General features: G+C 47.4%; 3 protein-coding genes across 9 annotated transcripts; 1 reads left to right on the top strand and 2 right to left on the bottom strand.

Annotated features, from left to right (window-relative positions):
• Nucleotides 1-374: 374 nt before the first annotated feature.
• On the bottom strand, nt 375-12,949 carry LOC108151201 (unconventional myosin IC). Of its 3 annotated transcripts, none has more exons than XM_017279676.2 (7): nt 12,663-12,949; nt 3,916-4,060; nt 3,585-3,700; nt 3,061-3,523; nt 698-2,961; nt 527-623; nt 375-464 (listed from the first exon to the last, which is right to left on the bottom strand). In XM_017279676.2, exons 2-7 carry the CDS (start codon nt 4,039-4,041, stop codon nt 450-452), a joined length of 3,081 nt encoding a protein of 1,026 aa, XP_017135165.1. In that variant the 5' UTR covers nt 4,042-4,060; nt 12,663-12,949; the 3' UTR covers nt 375-449. The 3 variants fall into 3 exon arrangements, with proteins under 3 accessions (XP_017135165.1, XP_033242635.1, XP_017135164.1); XM_033386744.1 differs by lacking the exon at nt 12,663-12,949 and adding an exon at nt 9,361-9,471; XM_017279675.2 differs by lacking the exon at nt 12,663-12,949 and adding an exon at nt 5,052-5,220.
• Nucleotides 7,786-8,704, top strand: LOC108151206 (annexin A7). 2 transcript variants are annotated; one of them, XM_017279682.2, is made up of 3 exons: nt 7,786-7,866; nt 7,941-8,108; nt 8,202-8,704. In XM_017279682.2, exons 1-3 carry the CDS (start codon nt 7,830-7,832, stop codon nt 8,672-8,674), a joined length of 678 nt encoding a protein of 225 aa, XP_017135171.1. In that variant the 5' UTR covers nt 7,786-7,829; the 3' UTR covers nt 8,675-8,704. The 2 variants fall into 2 exon arrangements, with proteins under 2 accessions (XP_017135171.1, XP_017135170.1); XM_017279681.2 differs by having other exon boundaries at nt 7,941-8,704.
• A 112-nt stretch (nt 12,950-13,061) lies between the features above and the next one.
• On the bottom strand, nt 13,062-17,495 carry LOC108151200 (probable E3 ubiquitin-protein ligase HERC4). Of its 4 annotated transcripts, none has more exons than XM_017279671.2 (10): nt 17,158-17,495; nt 16,884-17,061; nt 16,518-16,754; nt 15,728-16,457; nt 15,400-15,652; nt 14,975-15,298; nt 14,626-14,913; nt 13,714-14,541; nt 13,531-13,644; nt 13,062-13,470 (listed from the first exon to the last, which is right to left on the bottom strand). In XM_017279671.2, the coding sequence occupies exons 1-10, from the start codon at nt 17,224-17,226 to the stop codon at nt 13,318-13,320; spliced, it is 3,174 nt and encodes a 1,057-aa protein (XP_017135160.2). In that variant the 5' UTR covers nt 17,227-17,495; the 3' UTR covers nt 13,062-13,317. The 4 variants fall into 4 exon arrangements, with proteins under 4 accessions (XP_017135160.2, XP_017135162.2, XP_017135161.2 ...); XM_017279673.2 differs by having other exon boundaries at nt 16,899-17,061; XM_017279672.2 differs by having other exon boundaries at nt 13,318-13,470; nt 13,714-14,538.
• Between the last annotated feature and the right edge of the window lie 237 nt (nt 17,496-17,732).

Raw genomic sequence — 17,732 nt, 5'->3', positions numbered from 1 at the left:
CCCACTTAACACACCTCTATTTAAACAGGTGATCCACTTGAATTATGCCGCGAAAAATAATACTATTATTTACACTCGAACTGCTCTAATTCTTTACGTGAAGTGTACTTTTAATACCCAATGGTAGATTCTTTGTCGAATCGATATCGATAATTTGTTGATCGTTAAGGCGGGGCTTCTGAAAATGGTCTTGCACTCGAAAAAATGAGCAATTTGCCACGTATATTTGGCATTAATCATTCATTTATATAAGCTTTCATATATATGTATGTATATATATTTATATAAACAAAAAAAATATACATTTAGTCGGAACATAAGAATATAAAATTCAAATTAACAAAAAAAATACACAGTACATAGTATAAATTACACGAATATAACACAAAAAAAATTCATCTTTCCATTGATGTAAAGCCACTTTTTTGTCGAATGTCCTAGTAAATTCCTTATGCCGTATTAATCTGTAATAAAAATGGAGGTTAATAATGTAAATTATTGCCTCAAAAGGGGGTGTGGCACTTACAACAACCAGCTTTTTATTATCAAGCAAAACACCGGCCTCGGCGCCCGTTTGGAACTCAATGATACCGCTCTTGCCCTTGACCTTATTGTGTTCCAATCTGCAAAGGAGAACATACAGAAATTAGGAGATGTATTACCCATTCAAATCCAAATTTTGTTGTTGGTGACTTACGAATCTCTGTCCACAATGGATACGATTTGGGCCGTGCCCACAGTATCAATGATGTACGTGCAGAACTCGATGATGCGGGGGATGATCAGGATCAGATCACCCTTGTCCTTCTTCAGGTCAAGGGGTATGCGTATGACCATCAGGTCATCGTTGTGGTTCGTCAGCGTGAAGTCAATCTTGTCGAGCGGCAGGCGATGCTTCTGCTTGTACGTCTTCCCATCGAGCACATACACCGCCTTGTTGCTCAGCAAAATGAAGCGTTCGCGCGACTTGTAGCCATGCCGATCGAATTTCGTGCAGAACGACTGATACTTGAGCTGTTCGCTGCCAAAGGTGCTGGCCACAAAGTCGTTCACCCGCTGAATGTGCTCCTTGGGTATGCGATCCTCCTGGAACCAGGTGCCGACGCTCGCCGCATAGTTGTTTTTCTTTCCTTTGAAGACCTTTTCGGCGAGAAACTTCAGCTCGAACTGACGCTTGCGCTGGGGCGTGAGGGCGAGGCGGTAGATGCGCGCCAAGTGAAGGCGATGCAGGCGATGTAGAAACTCGGAGGCCTCCTGGCAGTGGGCCGGAGCCGAGGGCCAGCTCTTGTCCAGCACCTTCTTGGGCAGCTCCTTGCGCAGTCGCAAGAGCCACATACGCTTGGCATTGGCAATAAAGTCCTCGTTGAAGCCGTTCGGCGGATCACTGCGGGTGATAAAGCCCTTGATGAAGGCCCTGATCTTGTCCGCTGCCTCGCGGCGCTGCTTGGCCGCCTGCTGGGCGAGACGCCGGCGGCAGTAGCTCTGCAGGACGATCACCTGTTCGCGCAGCTTCAGATACTTGCGCCGCTGCACCAGACCCTTCCAGTGGGCCTGAATGATGGCCGCAATGTCGTGCTTCTTCGCCTGATATGCATCCTCCGTGTCGAACAGAGTGCGCGGCCAGCGGATGAAGAGCTTCGTCTCGCCCATCTTGTACTGCTCGTTGTCGTAGCCCAGATCCTTGACCAGCTGCTGGACGCCGGCCTTGGGGCCGCCGGCCCCCTTGTAATTCGGCCACGTGGACTTGCTGAGGCACTTGTAGCGCTCCAGGAACAGATCGTAGGCACGGCGATAGGCGAAGCCAGCGCGACGCACGCGCAGGTTCTCCATGAGCCCCAGATACTTGACCTGATGCAGGACCAGCTGATCGTTGAACACGCCGGGCGACTGCAGGTCATTTGGCTTGATGCAGCGGATGTAGGAGGGCTCCTTGCACATCAGGATGTCCATGAGGTTGTTCAGCGATGTGCGGAACTGCGTGATGGCCGTCTCGGGGCGCTTCTTGCTGCGCAGCTCTTGCTCGGGGAAGCACGAGCGCACAATCTTGTTGCCCGCCTTGCTGAGCGTCTCCTTGAGATCGCGGAACAGCAGATCGTTGTTCTTGTCGAGGAATCCAATGACACTGTAGGTCACCTCGCCGGCATAGTGCACCAGACGGAACTCGTCGCGCAGCATGATCTTCTGGATGTGTGTGGGCGCCTTCTCGTGGCACACGTAATGGTGGTGCTCCGACAGTTTGTTCGTCAGCTTCTGCAGGAACGTGATGTCTGTGGGCTCCCCAGGGCGCAGGCACTCTTCGTCCAGGATGGAAATGATACCCTTGTGCTTCTCCTCAATCAGATTGCAGATCACTTTGTTGTCGAAATATTCCACGGGAATCCATTCGATGCCCTCGCGACGGTACTCGTCCTGTTCGGACTTCAACGTCAGCTCGATGAACAACTGCTGCAGCTTCTCGTTGCAAAAGTTAATGCAGAACTGCTCAAAGTTGTTCTTGTTGAAGATCTCGAAGCCGTATATGTCCAGGATGCCCATGACATTGTTCCTGGCGCCGCGGGTCTCCCTTGCCTGGAGCGAGATGTTCAGGCGCTGCACAAGCCACGAGAACAGGCGATCGTAGACGGCCTTTGCAAGGGCATCCTTGGCATAGACAGCCAGCTCTTGGTTCAGCGGAGACGTGACCACGTCCCCGCGGGCATCAATGGTGCGGTGCGTCAGAGCGGCACTCAATTCGCTGGCATTTACGCCCAGCAGGCGAGCCACAGTGACCACCAGATCGCGACTAACGACCTGGGCATTGCCCTCGGTCTCCTCAAAGTTGACGTTACCCAAATGCAAAATGCTGGCCACAATGCCAAAGATCTCGCGCTGCTCATCGGCGGTGAAATCGATGACACTCAATGCCTGTTGGACCTGCTTGAAGTTCTGTGCATCATCGATGCTCGAGAGGTTTCCCTTAAGCTGAAAGAGACACAGACAGAGACAGAGAGAGAGAGAGACAGAGAGAGAGGGGATTGTAGATTTTAGTCCCTTTAGATGGCATGATCTACTCGTACTTACCCCATCGCTGAGGTATTTATAGCTGTCCAAAGCCCTCTCCAGGCGCAGTTCCGTTAGCAAAGCATCATCACCGCCGGCCAGCAGCTGGTAGAAGATGTGGAAATTGCGTTCGCCCCCCATTTGGGCCACCACGCGGGACTTTTCCAGCAGATAATTCAAGATGTTGCCACCAATGGGGGCGCCCTTGTAGTCGAATTGGATGTCCATGTACTTGCCAAAGCGCGAGGAGTTGTCATTGCGATTGGTTTTGGCATTGCCGAAGGCCTCCAGCACGGGATTGCTCTTCAAGAGCTTATCCTTCACCCCCTCGACGGTCGACTGGTGGCCGGAGCAGGCGGCAATGTACTGCAGGACCTTCTTGGAGGCCTCCGTCTTGCCGGAACCACTCTCCCCCGAGATGAGCACGCACTGGCCGCGATTCTCTTCGATCAGAGAACGGAAGGCGTTGTCTGTCACAGCAAAACTGTTGGTGGATCGCCGTAGAATGAGTGGGATGCGATTAGATGACGGCTGAAGGGACTTACACATGTGGCGGCATCTCATAGAAGTGCTTGTTCTTGTACTCCTTGATGTGGGCATCGGAGTAGATGGGCAGCTGCTTGTAGGGATTCACAGAGATCAGCACCTGGCCAATGTACGTCTGCAAAAGGAGAACCCATTCCCAGGGATTAGAAAGAGTGGTTTAGAAAATTACCCACTACACAGCTTACACAGCTCCAGCATCCTGACTAAGTAATTTATAGATCGAATATAAATGTACAATCGAATGCATTTCAAAGACAGAAAACAGAGACACAAACAGACAGTGGAAGAGGTACTACTACAAAAGTATTGCATATGACTCAAGGCACTCACATAGATGAGGTTCTCCTGGAAACGCTTCTTCAGGTTGTCAATGAAGGCATCTTCGCTCTGGTAGTTTTCGAGCAGCACAAAGTCCTGGACGCCAGCACGATCGCGTTCATGCAAACCCGTCTCCATATTGGGCAGAGTTGTGGGACTGTGAAGAGTGGATATAGAAAGAGAGATTAAAATATGAGGAATAAGACGAAAAAGAGATCTCTTCTTTAAGATTTCAATACACAACTTTTTCGGAGAAGATCTTGAAATTAAAAGATTAAAAGTCCTTTAGAAACGATTTCTCGGAGAAAATTTTGAAGACTCTCTAGAGATTAACGAACCGATTCCTCATAAGCACCTCCACAAAGTAATATTCCTTGGAAAGATTACGATCACATGCCCTGGGATTCCGCTGAAAAATTACGTGATATTCTGCAGACTGGTTCCATTGAAAGCGCTCTGCTCTCTTCTTTTCAGTCTTTCTTTATCTTTCAGAACCCTAATCTTCCAAAGGGTTGTCGGACAGTGATTATAGACGAAGAAAAGCCCCAGAAAACGATCGATAAGATTTACTTGCAAGTGGATTTCTGAGAGCCCTACGGAAATGGCAACTTTAGCCAATAAATGGAGTTACGAATGAGGCTAAAATTTAATTTGGAATTGCAATAAACGTAAATCCATTGGCAGAATGTGCCCCAATTCAATAATGTTTTATCTATACAATCTTTGGGTATTTATAGAGAGGTATTTGCTGGTCACTGATGGGGAAATGCGAGGGCGTAGGGGGTAGGGGGTAGGGGATAGGGTCCAGGTGCAATTGCCGGACCCCTTATCAATGCCATATTTCATGAAGCAGAGAGAGAGAATTATTGGATCGCTGCGCGGTGCTCTAGTTCTTGGTTCACTGATACGACAACAGCGACGACGACGACGAATTTGTGGTAAATCCATAAAAAGACGATTACGCAATGGATCGCAGGAGGAAGAACCTCCGATGGCATAAGAACTGTAAGAGTGCCGAAGCACTCGATGGGGCAAAACACCACGCAACACAACCTTTCAATCAATTTGTCAAGTGATTTGTCGGCGAACGTTTTTGTCGAGGCACACAGGAAGTAACACACTGGAATAGGAGTCCTCTTTCGCTCTACCTGGCCATGATTGATGATGATCCTTAATCTCTCGCTCTCTCGTTAAAGATTCTTCTGCGGCGGGAATCGCGTTTCACTTTCGACAGACACTTTGAAGAGATCGTCAGAGGCAGATTTCGCGCATATTCCGCCTATTGACGACGGCTCTGTTGGCAAACTAAACCGATCCGCTGGCAGTTGAAGCGTTTTAACCATCAATACATTCTGCTCTACATATCAATTGGCCTCGTCGCTCTGTCGCTGTCGCCTCTTGTTGTCGTTGTCGGCACATTTATCAACGATAATATAACTCTGGAGAACCTCCTCTAGTGGAGGAGGAGGAGGAGGAGGAGGAGGAGGAGTAGAGAGCATGCACTGGCATTGCCATTGCCGCCAATCAGTTTCCGATTAGATAGTGCCTTTTGCTTTCGCAAATCAGCAACCAAAACTACGGGCATTACTTGGGAGTAGAGTCATCCACCACAATCCACCAAGCATTCCACAAGCACCAGCCAAAAAGTGTGTGCGTCTGCTTGGGTGTCTAAAAATATATCCAAGATATATCCAAGAGCATGATGTCATTTATCGTACTTCAATCCTGAGTCAAAGATTGCATGAGTTTCAGATTTCGTTTGAATGAACAACGAAGAAATAATTCAATAATATATTTACTTATTGTTTAATAAATAAAGTTATTGGTTAAACACAACCATAAAAGGGTGGCGATCCCATGTCACCGAGAGGAAATTAACTTATATGAAAGAAAAAGATCCCTTTAAGGATCAATGGAAACAGAAGATCCCAGTCCTCAAAGTTCGTCAAGCATCACCCTCTTTAAATAATATAATTTTCCAGTCTCCTGATAATCATTTGTCCGTCATTTATTATCGAGAAAAAATCAAGTTTTTACCGAGGCACATGCTAAGCCACAATGGCAGAGAGAGCGCGAGCCGAAAAACTTTTGTGCTTCATTCTGACTATAATCTTGATTCGATCGCAACAAGATTATTGAGTGTTAAGCAGATGAGATCAATATATTAGATTCTGAGCACAAAATTCGCTTCCTCTTGTACCTCTGCGACTCTGAGATCTAAGCGTCTCGGCTATATATATCATTTATTCTCTTCTAAAAAGGTAATGGAGCCGCATTATCGTTACAAAGAAGCACTTCTTCTTGCACCCTACATTCCCATAGAGTATTAGAGCATCATCGTGCATTGTTTCTGTTCCAAAAAATCAAGGCGCTGATAGCAAGAGAGAGAGAGGTATTCTGAGTCAGAGATTCGGTTGCAGCTTCTGACTCGCTGCATGGAGAATCGACAGCATTTAGCGCCCCTTTGTTATCAGTTATCAGCTATCAGTGCGCTAAATAAGTCATTGCTAAACACACTACTCAACGGTACTCAAACAATTGTACGAGTACTGAGTTTTCCCATTCGACTCTCATTCTTGAGTGGGAAACAAAGCGAATGCCTGGGTAATTACGCAATGTTTGCTGTCGATGCATCGGAGAAGAATTCCTGCGAATTCGCTTCAAGACAGGCGGCAAACATGAGTTGAGTCATGTCCCTGTTCCTGTCCCTCTCCTCGTCCCCGTTACAGGGGAAGCATTGCCTTAGTGGATGTTTGTCACATAATTAGTTAATTGCACGTAGAATCGATGGATAGAACATGATATATGTCGCACATACACTACAGATATGTGATTATATGTGACTTGTTTGCAATTTGCTCACCTTATAGCTAATTGAAAGTCGCCTGAGATTATGCTACAGCTGGAGGTATTCTTAGAAGTGGTTTTCTGCTATCAACAAGTGGAAAAATTATAGAAGACCATTTCGACTCTCTAGATACCTATTATAATCAGTAGTTTTGTGACTTTTACTCTTGTAGACCCTAAGTCCAAGGTCTTACTTTTTGGATTTCATGGAAATAGTAGAGTAGATCTTTGGGTATTGTCGAAACGACTTTGTAGAGGCACATTCCTTTTTTCAATACGGATATAATCATCTAACAATTCCTAAATTTGAATCCAAAGATCGGGACTATGTCTGTAGGTAACCACTAGAAGGTTTGAAAAAAGGGCAGAGACACAAAATATTTTGTTTGAAATTTCCAAAGACACATCTTAACTTCCTACAAATATAGTATACCCTCTAAAGATTACACAGATGCCAGAGTATCGAAAAGTCATTGACTTTCTCTGTAGAGTCTAAAGAAAAGGCATTCATTCTTTTGATGTCCAAAAGGTGGCTTTGTAATTGAGTAAAGAAACCAGTTCCGCTGCTCCACAAACGTAGGCTCCCACTCCGTCTATGATGTAATAGAACCGAAGAGAGCCGAGAACCCTTCTCGAAAGACTATAAAAATGTCTGAAACGGAACCCCGAAAGTGGGTTCCACAAAACGCACCAAAAATTTTGTAAAATAGGTTTATGCATACAAATGACGTCATATATCAACAGAAGAGATAGCATTCCGTGGGGGGATATTGGAGGTATTGAACCCTTTTTCTAGTGGGCTTAGAAGAGAACTCAAAGGGAACGAAAAGAGATTTGTATGCAAATGAATGGAGTTCTGGTTCTCCGTTGAAAGCGATTCCAAATTTGGGGCACACTCAATCAATGGAATGGAATGGATGCTGCATTAGATACGAGAATTATTCTAATGAGAAAAACAGGGAAAAAGATCGACCTCAACCCCCCGCCCCCCAGATTATCTCCATTAGAAGATGCATCTTTGGGGCATTCGAATGGGGTATAAATACGGAGTGCAGGTGCATTTAGAAAACATTCCCTCGATGATCATGGATCCACGAGTATCGGCATTGTGGTTGGGTAAGTCTTTCAGTCGCTGGAAGTCCTTCGAACGAGTCCACTAATCCCGGGATCTACCTATCATCTTCCTGCAGTTCTCCTCTCGCTCCTGGGGGGCTCCCTCTCCTTCCAGGACAAGGCCCCGGTGCAGACGAGCCTCGTGGCAGGACAGGCGCGCAATGACAAGCAACAGCAGATCCTCGACGACACCCTGGCATCGTCCTCGGGTCGCGGCATCGACGATCACCTGCTGAAGACTATCGGTAAGGGTGGGATCAAATTGGTGATGGCCGGCGGCTCGTCGTCTACGACCACACCCAAACCGTCAGTACAACATCATTACTATTATCCACCAGAGGAGCAGCAGCATCCGCGCCAGTACGGCTACGGACCTTCACCCGCGTACCCCCCCTGGCTGCATGCCCCACATCCGCCACGACCACAGCTGCCTCCATGGGGGCCCCCACCAGGACCACCACCGCCACAGCCCCCGTACTTTGGAGGATACCCATCCTATCCAGGATGGGGTGGCGGCTATCCGGGCGGCTATCCTGGCGGATGGGGCGGTGGCATCTACCCCGGCTATCCAGGCTTCGGATATCCCAGCTATCCCGGCTATCCCGGCTATCCCTACTATCCCTTCTATCGCTCGGCAGGCTCCACGGAAGTGGACAACCAAGTGACCGGCGGCCCCGACGGCCTCTCGCCCTCCGCCATTCCCGGGGTCTTCCAGGGCAGGCAAGTGCTCTCCCAGAACTATCTCGAGGGCAGGGCCAATGCGGCCAACATTGTGCCACTCTATCATCTGCTGCAAATGTCCAGAGCCTAACCCCCTTCCGAACCTCCAAAATTTTCCTGTAGCTTGAACAATTTTTTTTTGTATTTTAATCTTTCTGTAATAAGGTTTCTCAATAAAAAAAAAATGTACGAGAACTTCAGAGAAGAACGAATCAAACATCAACAAAACAGACCGAGGGGCACTGCTGCATTATGCGTACATGCTTTTGCCGAGGTTCGACTTAGAGACAGATATTCTTTAAGTTTATCTCTTTGGGGAAGGCTCTTAAAGATCTTTGATCTATGGATCATGAATGGAACACTGAAAGTGTTCTTCGCCCTGAAACCCCAAAACCTGAAAGGCCGCTGACCGACACAATCGATAATCGAGTTTGTTCCATAATTAAGATTCAAAAAGTTCGCGAATTTTTCGAGGCAAAGCTCTGCCGCTGACTCACGTCGTGGCATGTATCGAGGAGCCACGCCACGCCACAGATGTGACGCATGGCAAGTGGTCTCTCGGATAACCATTAAGCATTAAACAAGCACCAAGGCACAGCACACATTTATTTGCTCATTTTTTTGCGGCTGTTTTCTCAGCGTATGGCCGGCCATAAAAAGCGTCAGCACCAAGCAGCAGCGACTGAAGTGATCTTGAACGCGGCTTCACTGCCAATTGCAAAAAAGTATCTAAAGCTGAAAACGATGCCAAAAAGTAAAAAGAGTAGCAGTTTTTACCTTTTTTGTTGGTGTTTCTGCTGTTGTTGTTGTTGTTATTACACGAACAAGACTCTTTTTTTTTCGTTTCCACGAAAAGCCCTTAGGTTGACACTTTACCGCGCTATGAACTTCAATATAAAGTGAAAATCCGAGTACCTCTGTAGACGGGTAGCCGGATAGCCGAGTAGCCGGTCTCCCCGTTTGTCCGTTTTCAGGCTTTCAGTTTTCGATGTTGTAATTGTGATCCGATCCCCACCACCGCGACGAAGCTGACTCCACTGTGGCTTTCTTGCAAATGTCCAAAGAAATGAAATTAAATGAAAAATGGAATTGTGGAGCCGCCCCATTCTGCCGGGGCTCGCATCAATCGAATCGAAGTTTTATGACAAGACAAGAGTGGGGATTTTTTTGTTGTTTTTTGTGGGTTTGTTATTTAGTTGCGGTCGATAATGTGTGGGGCATATGGTGCCATGAATGGAGAGGGGGGAGGGGCAAGAGTGGGGGTACATTGTGGTTTATATATTGATAATAGGGGGATCAGTATTATCACAAGGAAATGGGAAAATATTTTATGGATTAACCAATTAATTCATTTTTTACATTTTCTGGGGAGATTGGAAAGACTTTTACCATAAAAGATCATGATTATATAACTATGTTCTTTAAGATCCATTGCAGATCGTTAAATAATGCCATTTATTTAATCTGTAGATCATTAGCCATTCTAATAGCCATTCAAAGTCACTCCATTGATTATTAGATGATCGGAGGATCCAACACGATAGATTCCGTGATCTCCTTGATCTGGCCACAGGCTATATCATTTGTCTGGCATCCGTCCGTTTGTCCATCCATCAAGTTTTCTGCAAGTCTTTCATTCTGTGAAAAAAAAAACTGAATGCTTCACCTGTTTTATGGACATTCGTGTACGTTTCGAGGTCTTGGCATTTCCCCTTCATTTTCATTATCTTATCGAACTCTAGACCGGGAGGGAAATAAAAGAAAGCCATAATGCAACAGTTGCTAAACGGGAAATGAAACCGAACCGCATTTCGGGGCACCCTATATGAGGTGGGGAGGCACATTGTTGTCATCATGATTGTCATATCACTAAAAATTGGTTTGAACCCCGTCCAAAAGATAACACCACTCCGATATCAATAAACATATACCACCGATAAGACAAAAGTTCAAGTTTATTTAGGTAATATGCATGGTATTTCTTGTGTGGGTGCGGTACGAGCTTGTAGATGGTGGCTTTGAGATATCCGTCCGAGACATGAGACATTTTTGGGGGAATCATCACCTGACGGTGGAGACGACCAGTACGATGATGAATCGCAATTACCAGAAGCAAAATGCGTGCAATTTTGTGTGTCCGTCCACCCACTTCTGTTGTGTTGTGTTGTTCTTTTGGGTCTTTTGTTTTTACTTTGTCTTCTGTTTGGTTTGGTTTGGTTTCTGTTTGGTTTCTGTTTGGTTGGTTAGGAAATTACATCATTAACAAAACAGAAATCTTTTTGTTGAGTCTCTTAACTCGTTTTAATTCCATATGCCATGACATTGGTGGATTGGTGGTTTGGTGGGGGTGACGCTTCGTTTGCACAGCTGTGCGGGAGATTTTGGCGAATCATTTTGTTGGGTGGTGACTTGACTGGCGTTGACGATCAATTGCACTGGCAGTAGGGAGTCTTTTAAGCGGCTTATTGCCACAGCACACAGAAATGGAAAGGGGGGGGGGGGGGGGGGGGGGGGGGGGGGGGGGGGGGGGGGAAATGGGTCACATCGCAGACAAAACCAACATCTCAATGGAGCGAAGCACTGGCACTGCGCTCAACAGTTTGAAATTGAAATCGAAATTTGATACAATTTCAATTGGTTCCCCCTCGCTCAGTCTGGTGGTGTGGCGGAAGGTCGGTCAATATTTCCATCGACTGGAATAATGATTACTCATAGCACAAACACACACACACAGAGCGAGGACTTAAATATGTATACACTCCCCTGTATATCCCCTACTTATGGAGAGATAGACAATGTTGACCCTCTTTGTGTGTGGCTTTTTGTTTGTTCCTGCTATAAAACCCTAGGCAAACAAACTTGCCACAAAGGAAAGGGAAAGGAAAGGAAAGGGAAGAAGAGGGAAGGGAAGAGGAAAAGCAGAAAGATTGGTGCCACACAAGGAAACGGAATCCCAAGAGGTAGGTCAAGGTGTATTCAAATGGAAGGTGAGGCAAAGTGATCCACTTCTGCCATTGAAGAGAGCAAAGCAATGTGTGCGGAGGCTGTTAGACCCTTCCAGGGCTTTCCACTTCTGCGTCTGAAGAGAGCCTACATACGTGAGAGTGTCAGAGCTTAGAAAGACGGAAGGGAAGGCTGTCATTCTATGTACCCTGAGTAAGGTGAGTTGGAAAGAAGATCGTTCCACTGCTAAACTGTAATCCATGTGACACCTCAAAGCGCAGGAGAGAGAGCACTACCTCACCATTCAATGTACCCTGGAGTGAGTGCAGGTGAGTGCGAAAAGGAAGCTTCCCTCCAGGAAGCGAATGTGCGTGTGGGTCTGCGAAAAAGTGAGAGAGAGAGAGTGCACCATGGGATATGTGGGGGGGTATGGGGTGTATGGTGTGTGGGTCTTCTGCATCAGCGTAAACGTTCGCTTTATTAGAGGAACACCACAATCGCATAAGTATAAACCAGATTTGTGCTCCTCTTTGTGGCTTTTGTTGTTGTTGCTGTTGTTGTTGGTGTCGCAAGTTCAAATCGTGCAAAGGAAGAAGAAAGAAAGCAGGCACCGGGCAACGGAAGACGCTGCAGATCACGACCGACCGAATACCAACGACGGCGACGACGAGATCAACCAGGGGGCAAACCGGCAGAACCGCTTTTTTTGTATATTTATTTTGTAGCTTATTTTATTTCACGTTCCCGCTGTGGCAGCTCCTACATGCATATACTGGCACCGTACTCTCCTCGTATCTTGTTAGGTAGCGGTGCTACACTACCACATATTTGTTAGCTGTCAGGATATGCAAAAATTGTAAGTGTAATTGATTTTATGGCCCCAATTTTGAGGCATCGTCAAGTTGGCAGCCATCGGTGGAGTGGACGGAAGGGAAGCAGTGGCAATGGCAGTGGCCATGGCAGTGGATTAAGAAGTTGGCCAAACGATGGCAGACGACACATTTGATAAATGAAAGCAAATGCGCTGTAGAGCCAGAGACAGAGGTGGCTGGTACGCTAAGTACCCCATAATTTCACCGACTGTCCCCCAAGTCGTTACCTTTGTTTTTTCTTTGTTTCTTGTTTTGTTTTTGTACCTGTTTGAATTTCTTTTTCGATGCGGGTACCGTTAGCTTGACCCGGCAATGGCAGCAGCGGCAGCAGCGGCGTCAACGGCGACACAGCCACAAAAAGCGATCGCACAACAACACTTGCACTGCTTACAAACTGTGTAGATATTCGTATTCGTTTATAATGTTAGGCACCGCACGGCCTCCTCAGCATACAAATGAGTGTCGAAAAATGTTCTTAACAATTAATTCGGCGGGTGGCGTGGGGCAGCTGTTGGGCAAAGGCGAACGCGGCGGCGCGGCGGAAAGTTAAAGCTTAACTGACTCTGCGGGACTCGAAAAATGATTTGCCGCCACATTCACATTTCGCCAAAAACAGCTGTTCGGGGCTGCCAACCTGCTTCGGTCTAACAATCGATTACTGCCTTTATCGTTATCGCTATTCAGACATTTTATCTCACCGATTTATTTGTTTTTCTTGTCTCATTCGTTCTATAACAGTGTGGTATTTTGATTGATAACTAGCTAACAATTTAAAGCCATAAACACATTATTTTAGTTGATTTGATCGCTGATAAATGTGTGTCTCTGTGTGGGTTGTGTGTGTGTTTTCCTGTACGTGTAGCTTAAATCCATTCTACCCTTCCATTCCCGCCCTCACCAATTCCGATCGATCGGAGGATCAGACCAGACTAAATCCCTGCGTTTGCTGTATGGCCTGCAGCAGTTTGAATTTGAGGCGCTCCTTTGTCCTGTAGCGTGGCAGATCCAGCAGATTGAAGCATGTATGGGCCACTGGCAGGAAACGTTCATCGGTAGTTGGTTGTATAGTGAACTGGAATTTCGTGGATTGTCCATATATTGCTGCTCATAATGGAACATGAGTTTTACTCACCCCGAGGGCCCTCATACCCTGAATAGGTATACGATCGCTGCCTGTTAAATACAGCAGGAAGTTTCTCTTTTCCGCTTCGGATAGACTATGGATCACCTCCCAGAACCATTTGATCTAAAAAGAATAAGAAAACGTATTCACATATATACTTTATATCCTTTGAGGATTTCTGATTCCACTCACTGTCTCATCGCCTGAAGAGTAGCCTTCTTTGTACTCGCAATTGTCTTCGAGTGCCTGCCAGTCATAGTCCTCATTTCCCACCACAACGGCCATCAGCTCCTCCGGCTGGAATACGTTGATGACGCGACCGGAGCAGACCTTCATGAAGCCCTTGTGGAAGGCTTTGTAGTGCACCTCCGATGCCTTGTTGATCACAAAGTCCACATACAGTTCCACAAACTCCTGTCTGTTCTCCAGGGTGACGGCAATATCCTCGCCATTCGGCTTAAGGCTGAACGTCTGCGTCACCCCGAAGACCTGGCGTGATATCTGAAAATTAAGATCGAAGGTGTCCGAAAAGTTATCGCCGTCATAGTCGAGCAGTGCCTGCAGAGAATTGGCCTCCGCCGGCGACAGCTGTCGCAGATCACTCAGATCGACGGGTTTGTTTAGCAGCTTCTTGTAGAGGGCCAGGGGAAAGGGCAGATTGATGATTGTAAAATTATAGATGGCCAGTCCGCAGAGCACGCCGATGAGGTAGTACATGTTCTCCGTTTCATAGGTGACGTCCGCGAACCACAGTACACGGGACTCCTCCAACTCCTTGAACATGCTGTACTTCGGATCGAGCAGATCCTTGAGCAGCAGCATGAAGAACTCCTTGCGCACACCGCCAGCATCCTCAGCTTCCTCGTCCTGGAACTTGATCTTCAGCGGCTTCTTGAGATCACTCTTCGTGTAGTGCTGCAGCTCGCGAAGGGAGTCCTGGACTAAGTTCTCCCGCGTCACATTCAGAACGATGTAGTGCGAGATGGGCGTGCCATAGTTAAAGAGATTGAAGATGCCCTGCTATGCGGTAGGAAAGACAAGAGAGAGGTAGGTAGAGGTAGCAGAAGGTAGGTTGGAGCCAGGCAGGATGGGAAGTGCACTCACATTGTTGGCCGCATTGGCCATCGCTGAATGCATTTGGACCACTTGATCCGCCTGGAGCATCGATGTCTTGGCCGACGCATTGAATAGGAATGAAAAATTACAAATGCTAAACTCGTTCGGGCTTCCCATTATCCATTTCACAAACTCCTGCTTGACGTTTGCATACCAGTCGAGCTCGGGCCAGTAGAATATCTGATAGCTTACACGTTCCTTGCGGGAGTTGTTAATGATGAAGAGGACATTCATTACCTTCAGAATGATATCCAAGTCAGCATTGTATGGCATCAGCTAAAAGGGATGATGGCGTTAGTGGTGGTGGTCGGTAATGGAATCAAATCCAAATCCTCACCCTTTGGGAACTCTCCAACGTTGGACTGATGGCCATCAGATCCATTTTGAAGCTGATGATGTGAATCACCACGTGCAGAAATATGTTAACCAGGCGCTCGAAGTAATCCACTGGCGTTTGGGCCAGCCATTTTTGTAGCACCTTGCTCGGATTCTCCGTCAGTTTCAGTATGGCACTGGCCAGGGGCGCCTGCAGCGTCTTGTAGTGCTTGGAGTTCATGAACTCATGGTACAGCGGCAGCAGCAGGTACACGCGCAGGCTCTCCTTATCGGCTGGGGAGGCCACCAGCGAAGTAATCAATTCTTTTGTTACATTATCCCAGATCTACATTTGAGGATCGGATCGGATCACAGAGGGATCAAAGATGGGTGGGGTGGAGGGATTGGTGATTGGGGATTCAAGGCTGTCATGGAAGATGTACGCACCACCTGCTTGATGATCTCGTTCTCCACACTTCGTAGATGATCGAATGCCACCTCGGCGGCCTTCAGATCCAGTCCATAATTGCGTGCAGAGCAGTCAAAATGCTTGTCGTTCGAGAGCAGAAACGAGCCGTTCAGGCACGCCTGACTCTTGAAGATCACCTCCATGGACTGCAGAAGATCCAGGTCGCTCTGCTTGATATGCGCGCACTTCTGTGTGGCCTCTGACGTCAGCGAGAGGATCTGAGACTTGGGGCTGCAACAAAGACAGAGAAAGAAAATAGCATTAGTTTCGTTTTTGCAGCAGAAGTCTCTTGAGTCTTCGTCCCACTTGTAGCTGCGCAAATCCTCGGGCGGCACCTTGTCCCCGTAGAAAGTGGTCGTCACAATCGACTGATCTCCGCCGGAGAAGATTTTCCGAATGACCACCGATTCATCGGCCCCTTCGCTGGACTCCATCAATGCGGAGCCACTGGGCGAGACCCAGGGACCGATGACCACCTTGGGCAGCGTCTGACTTATAGTATTTCGCGTTCCAAGCTGCCCGGAGGCGCCCAAACCAAAGCTGTACACTCGACCGCCGGAGGGAACCAGCGCGAGCGTGTGCCGATTGCCGCAGGCCACCTGGGTGATGGTGCTACCCATCAGTTCTATGACCATGCGGGGTATCATCTCGTTGTTGCTGACGCCATGCCCCAGCTGGCCGTAGTTGCCAGCACCGCAGGTGAAGACGCCTCCCTTGTTGGTGAGGAACACGGAATACTCGTCACCGCAGGTCACGAATCTCACGCCCAGCGTGCGCATTGTCTTCAGTTGCGAGGGATACGCACGATTCTGCTCGTCATTGAGCCCCAGCTGGCCGCAAGTGTTCTTGCCCCAGCCGAACACTGCACTGGACTTGGAGATGAGGAATGAATGGTTGCCCCCACATGCGATGGTGGCCAGTGGGATGCCCAAGATGGTCGTCAGCCGCAGAGGGGCATTGGAGTGCGGCAGATCTTTGGGCGACTGGACGCCCAGCTGGCCATAGATGTTGGAGCCCCAGGAGTAGAGTTCGCCACCTAAAAGGAGGGGGGTACACTATAGGGTGGGAATGCTTCAGAGAGGTAGAGGCTACTTACAGCTCGTGAGTGCCAGACTGTGATTGTTGCCGCACGCAATCTGCACCACCGTTCTGGACACTAGAAAGCGCAAGATCTTTGGCAGCTCAATGACATCGTTATCGGTGGAATGGCCCACCTGTCCGCAATCGTTCTCGCCCCAGCTCAGGATCTGGCCCCATTCGGTGAGGGCCATGGAATGGCGGCTGCCACAGGCAATCTGGATGACAACATAGGCCTGTAGCTCAGGTATCGGAACTGAAAAAGAGCGAGAAGAAGCGAGCGGTTTAATGGGTAGTCATTTGATGCCGGTTCTTCGAGTCATGGATGGATAGAATATTTAGTGATGAAAGAGAGTACAAAACACGATTAATGAAATTTACATACTAAACGGCGACATACGTGGCCTTTTGGTGGGCAACTCGTGGCCAAGCTGGTGGTGATCGTTGTTTCCGCAGGCGTAAACCTGCCCGTTGGCAGTGAGGAAGAGCGTGTGGCGATGTCCGCAGGCAATCTGTTGCACCGGCGAATCGGGCTTAAACTCTATCTGACTAGGTAGAAGGATCTGCAGACGAACAAAACAAGAAAATCAAACCCGACAGTTTGTTAATGGGGTATCCAAATGTATTCCATTCCTTGTGTGCTTGTGCACAAAACTCACCTGCTCATTCTCGATTCCACCGAGCCCCAATTGACCGTGTGAGGCGTCGCCCCAGCAATACAGGGCCATGGCTTTCCGTTGCACTCGTTTGTTAACTGAAATTTATTTTTATCTATTGTTGATTTTTTCGGCGTTTCTAGAAAAAACTAAAAGGAAAACCGCAACAAAAAAACCAACAAATAATTGTTGCGGCCTGCCAACTTGTGGGAAATGGGTTCTGTTAAGTTATAAGCTTGTTTACACCATAATAATTCCTTCACTGCCCGCTATAAAACTACGTTGGAATACAATATTCGGAAATTTCAAAATTATTTTAAAATGTATAGCTCCGAATCTGAATCTGCTTTAGTGCTGCTTAAATGATGACTGAATATTTGTACCCAATGTCATTTCCTGTACTTTTTGCTTAGTTTGAATGTGGAAATATCTTTGAAATACCTACTTTGTAGGAACGGCAATGATTTGACAAAATTTATGTCATTTCAATCTGCGCGCCAAAATTAGCATATTTTTTTGTAGTCAAGTTGGCAGTGCTAGTACTGTCTCTGAACTGCTTGTTTTTGCGAAATCTTCCA

The sequence above is a fragment of the Drosophila miranda genome, chromosome XR, assembly GCF_003369915.1.
Source record: "Drosophila miranda strain MSH22 chromosome XR, D.miranda_PacBio2.1, whole genome shotgun sequence".
In the NCBI taxonomy this organism is placed as follows: Eukaryota; Metazoa; Arthropoda; class Insecta; order Diptera; family Drosophilidae; genus Drosophila; species Drosophila miranda.
This window is presented reverse-complemented; position numbering and strand designations above follow the sequence as displayed.

Bases quoted from the DNA above. Each gene is read 5' to 3' on its own strand.
- LOC108151201 (XM_017279675.2), bottom strand. The intron at 3,524-3,584 runs GTAAGTCCCTTC...ATCCACCAACAG, and splicing joins TATGAGATGCCGCCACATGT to TTTTGCTGTGACAGACAACG. The intron at 624-697 runs GTAAGTCACCAA...TCTCCTTTGCAG, and splicing joins TCCATTGTGGACAGAGATTC to ATTGGAACACAATAAGGTCA.
- LOC108151206 (XM_017279681.2), top strand. From the start codon at position 7,830: ATGATCATGGATCCACGAGTATCGGCATTGTGGTTGG. The intron at 7,867-7,940 runs GTAAGTCTTTCA...ATCTTCCTGCAG, and splicing joins AGTATCGGCATTGTGGTTGG to TTCTCCTCTCGCTCCTGGGG.
- LOC108151200 (XM_017279671.2), bottom strand. From the start codon at position 17,226: ATGGCCCTGTATTGCTGGGGCGACGCCTCACACGGTCAATTGGGGCTC. The intron at 17,062-17,157 runs GTGAGTTTTGTG...GTTCGTCTGCAG, and splicing joins GTGGAATCGAGAATGAGCAG to ATCCTTCTACCTAGTCAGAT. The intron at 15,299-15,399 runs GTGCGTACATCT...CCTCAAATGTAG, and splicing joins ACGAGATCATCAAGCAGGTG to ATCTGGGATAATGTAACAAA.